At 32.6% G+C, this 2,840-nt stretch overlaps 1 protein-coding gene across 1 annotated transcript; it reads right to left on the bottom strand.

The window, feature by feature from the left end:
• Nucleotides 1-220: 220 nt before the first annotated feature.
• On the bottom strand, nt 221-2,662 carry LOC108525255 (autophagy-related protein 2 homolog B-like). The gene is made up of 5 exons (XM_017866290.1): nt 2,611-2,662; nt 2,353-2,445; nt 1,411-1,481; nt 885-961; nt 221-644 (listed from the first exon to the last, which is right to left on the bottom strand). The coding sequence occupies exons 4-5, from the start codon at nt 945-947 to the stop codon at nt 393-395; spliced, it is 315 nt and encodes a 104-aa protein (XP_017721779.1). The 5' UTR covers nt 948-961; nt 1,411-1,481; nt 2,353-2,445; nt 2,611-2,662; the 3' UTR covers nt 221-392.
• Nucleotides 2,663-2,840: the final 178 nt, after the last annotated feature.

Raw genomic sequence — 2,840 nt, 5'->3', positions numbered from 1 at the left:
AGACTCCGCCTCAAAAAAAAAAAAAAAAAAAAAAAAAAAGAAAGTACATTGAAAACTGGATTGTCTTAGAGATAAGAAAAATGAAAATATGATGATATAAATTAAGTCCTCTGGTAACAATACTAACACCTGTCATCTACCTTTTCAGAGCATTTTTACATATAACTTGCATAGAACAAGCTTTTACATGATAAATGCTTTCTTTCTTCCCTTAGGACAGATGAAAATAACTTAAGTCTAGAAAAAGGAAAAGTATGATGTTTGTTAAGAAGATTAATGGAAACAAAGAATATCAAATGGTTTTCCAAAAAGGCCCATGAAATCACCCTTCCAGACCCCATTATTCTGAAGGTAAAGAACAGATGAATGACTTTCAAAGTTTCTTTTCTACCTTATGACTGTCGTGAAGACCTCAATAATGTAAACATGTCACGACATGGCAGGGACTGGAGGAATAACATTGCTGACTGTACCTTAGACCTTCTTTGAAAGGCTCCAGGCTTCATGTCTGCCTTGTTAGGTGTCTGCAAGTCACCATAGCTTGCAATGTACTGAATGAGATTCATTAGCGCAGCACAAGAGTCTGAGCACGTTCTGACATGGATGACATCGCTGGAACAGTGTAACTCAAAGCGGGGCTCAGTCTGGACGAGACACAGAAAAGGGGTGAAAATGTTTTCCAAATGAGACAGAAATTTCTTTTTTTGCACAGATTTACATAAGATATATGATAATCTGTCTCGCTACGTTAAAAAAGTATTTAAATAAACCCATTTTAATATATTTATTTCTGACCAAAATTAGGTACACAGAAAATGTTAAACTCAATTTTTTAATCTCTTAAAAAATAGAACTTAAAATTTTCGTTTATTTTAATAACTTACTTGCTCTCCATCAGAATCAGACTTCACTGCAGTAATGGTTAACTCCAAAAGCCCCACATCCATCACACGAACATAATCTAAAATTTTTTAAATTAAGAAAATCTCTGAGTACAGCTTTCAAAATGTGTGTCCAACCAACACCCAATACAACTAGCACTCCTTTAAAATTCATTGTAGAGTACTACAAATAATTATAATGCGATGAAAATACAGTTTCATCCCATAAAAGTCCTAAAATTCACTTCATTTTTTGTTAGAAACAAAATTATCTTAAACAAAATTTGTAGCATATACAGTAATTTGATGTACTTAACTAGCATTATAAGAACATTACAATTTCAAACTGAAAACCAACATCTGAAAACTAAGCTGTGAATATATACCACACAATCACTATATACTTAAAGACCCTTTAATCTCTAAGGATCTTTAATAAGATTCTTAGTTCACTAGCATTATCCCAGAGTTAAAATGCTTTAAAATTATTCACACTTCATCTACTCCATTTGTTTTTTTTAACTCTTACCTCTATTCAGATTTATAGTGACAGTATTGCATTTGTCAGATAGATGTAATGCAGCTTCATCCAAGATTATTCTGAGGCAAGAAAGATAAAACCAACATCTGAAAACTAAGTTTGAGTATCATACCCCATAATCACTATATGCTTAATTGCATCATTCTTTCTGGTATGAACACTGTTGAAATTATAGGCAGTTTCTAACTTAGTAACTGTCATCTAACATTTTTTAAAACTGTTTATGAACGCTAGGAATATTTAAATTGTGTGAAGAATTAGATTAAATCATCTACTCAAATTAATTCTAAATTTTGGCAGTTTTAAAGAGATGACCAAATTCACAAGGTTTAAACTATAGTATAAAGATAGAGTGGGCCAGATGTAGCAGCTCACACCTGTAATCCCAGCCATTTGGGAAGGACCAGGAGTTCTCAACTAGCCTAGGCAACATAGCAAGACCCCGTCTCTACAAAATAAAATTTTTTTTTCAATCAGCCAGGGATAGTGGCACACGTCTCTAGTCCTAGCTACTCAGTAGGGTGAGGGCAGAAGATTGCTTGAGCTCAGGAGTTGAAAGTTGTAATAAGCTGTGATCGTGCCACTGCATTCCAGCCTGGGCCACACAGAGCAAGACCCTGTCTCTAAAATATAAAAAAATTAAATAAAATTATAAAGTGTAACAGGTACTATGGGAAGTTTACCATATGTTTTAAAATGCAAACTTTTAAAGAATCTCCAGAATTAATTTCTTCCCTAAAATGAAATGCAATAATAAATGGGTAGATGAAACATGTCACCTGAGAAAATTGGGTAACTTGGGTAACAGGTTATCACTATTAGTAAGAGAACGTTTATTTTAACAAAAAATTGAAACTTTAATAAAATGGTTTAGGTAAATATCAATTGGTATGTTTTGAACAGCCATGTTTAGTATACAGTGAAGTTTACCTGAGAGTAGAGGAAGATTTATCCAATGCAACGCTACTGGAAACACTGAATGTTTCTACAGTAAGAAGAGATCGGATTGGCAAATAAAGGGGCCTAATGCCAAAGAGAAACAAAAGAACGTCAATTTGATGCGGCTCCAGAAACTCTTTTAAAACAACAACAATTTGCACCTTAACTCTACTGAATTATGTATTTTTTTCAAAATTTAGTATGTATTTTAAATAATAAAACTTTATTTTGTTCCATTTGTGAACTTACCTATAATCAAGTGCACAGCTCCAAAGATGAACATGAAAAGTTGTAAAGGAAGTTGGGGATTATATCCCAAAACAGGTTCATCAGCAATATTCAAGAAGTATAAAATCTATAATCACAAAAAATTAAAATGCCCTGCTTTAGAAGAAAAAAAAAGGTTTCATATAATATCCTTAATACCAATGTAAACCAGAATATCTCATAGAAAAAAATCATTTAATTGGAAAATCATA

Source organism: Rhinopithecus bieti, unplaced genomic scaffold (assembly GCF_001698545.2).
Source record: "Rhinopithecus bieti isolate Rb0 unplaced genomic scaffold, ASM169854v2 scaffold_28776, whole genome shotgun sequence".
In the NCBI taxonomy this organism is placed as follows: Eukaryota; Metazoa; Chordata; class Mammalia; order Primates; family Cercopithecidae; genus Rhinopithecus; species Rhinopithecus bieti.
Note: the sequence above shows the minus strand (reverse complement) of the source record. Positions and strands in the feature narration are given on the sequence as shown.